General features: G+C 65.7%; 1 protein-coding gene across 1 annotated transcript in view; it reads left to right on the plus strand.

Annotated features, from left to right (window-relative positions):
* The first annotated feature begins 230 nt into the window (after positions 1 to 230).
* CRK (v-crk avian sarcoma virus CT10 oncogene homolog) overlaps positions 231 to 443 on the plus strand; it is a 30753-nt gene continuing 30540 nt past the window's right edge. Inside the window, exon 1 of the mRNA XM_014529690.1 lies at positions 231 to 438. Within this exon, the coding sequence (XP_014385176.1) occupies positions 239 to 438 (200 nt within the window). The 5' untranslated portion in view covers positions 231 to 238. The remainder of the gene's footprint in view (positions 439 to 443) is intronic.

Below are 443 nucleotides of genomic sequence, written 5' to 3' on the forward strand. Positions count from 1 at the left end.
TCAGGTAGCTCAGGCCTTGAGGCCATGTCGTCTTTCCTATTCCAATTTTGTCTCGGAGTTGCTGCCTTGCAGTCCTGGGCCATCCAGGAACCTGAAGCCTGGGGGAGCGAAGAACCGAGCGGTCCACGGCGCAGACGGAAACCTCTGCCCACCGCTGGCTGAGGCCCCGCCCATGGCCCTAAGCCCCGCCTCCCCATCGCCTGCAGTCCCGGTTCCCGCCAGGCGCACCGAGGCGGCCATGGCGGGCAACTTCGACTCGGAGGAGAGGAGTAGCTGGTACTGGGGGCGGTTGAGCCGGCAGGATGCGGTGTCGATGTTGCAGGGCCAGCGGCACGGGGTGTTCCTGGTGCGGGACTCGAGCACCTGCCCTGGGGACTATGTGCTCAGCGTCTCCGAGAACTCGCGCGTCTCCCACTACATCATCAACAGCAGCGGCCCGTGCC

The sequence above is a fragment of the Myotis brandtii genome, unplaced genomic scaffold (assembly GCF_000412655.1).
Source record: "Myotis brandtii unplaced genomic scaffold, ASM41265v1 scaffold1167, whole genome shotgun sequence".
Classification (NCBI taxonomy): domain Eukaryota; kingdom Metazoa; phylum Chordata; class Mammalia; order Chiroptera; family Vespertilionidae; genus Myotis; species Myotis brandtii.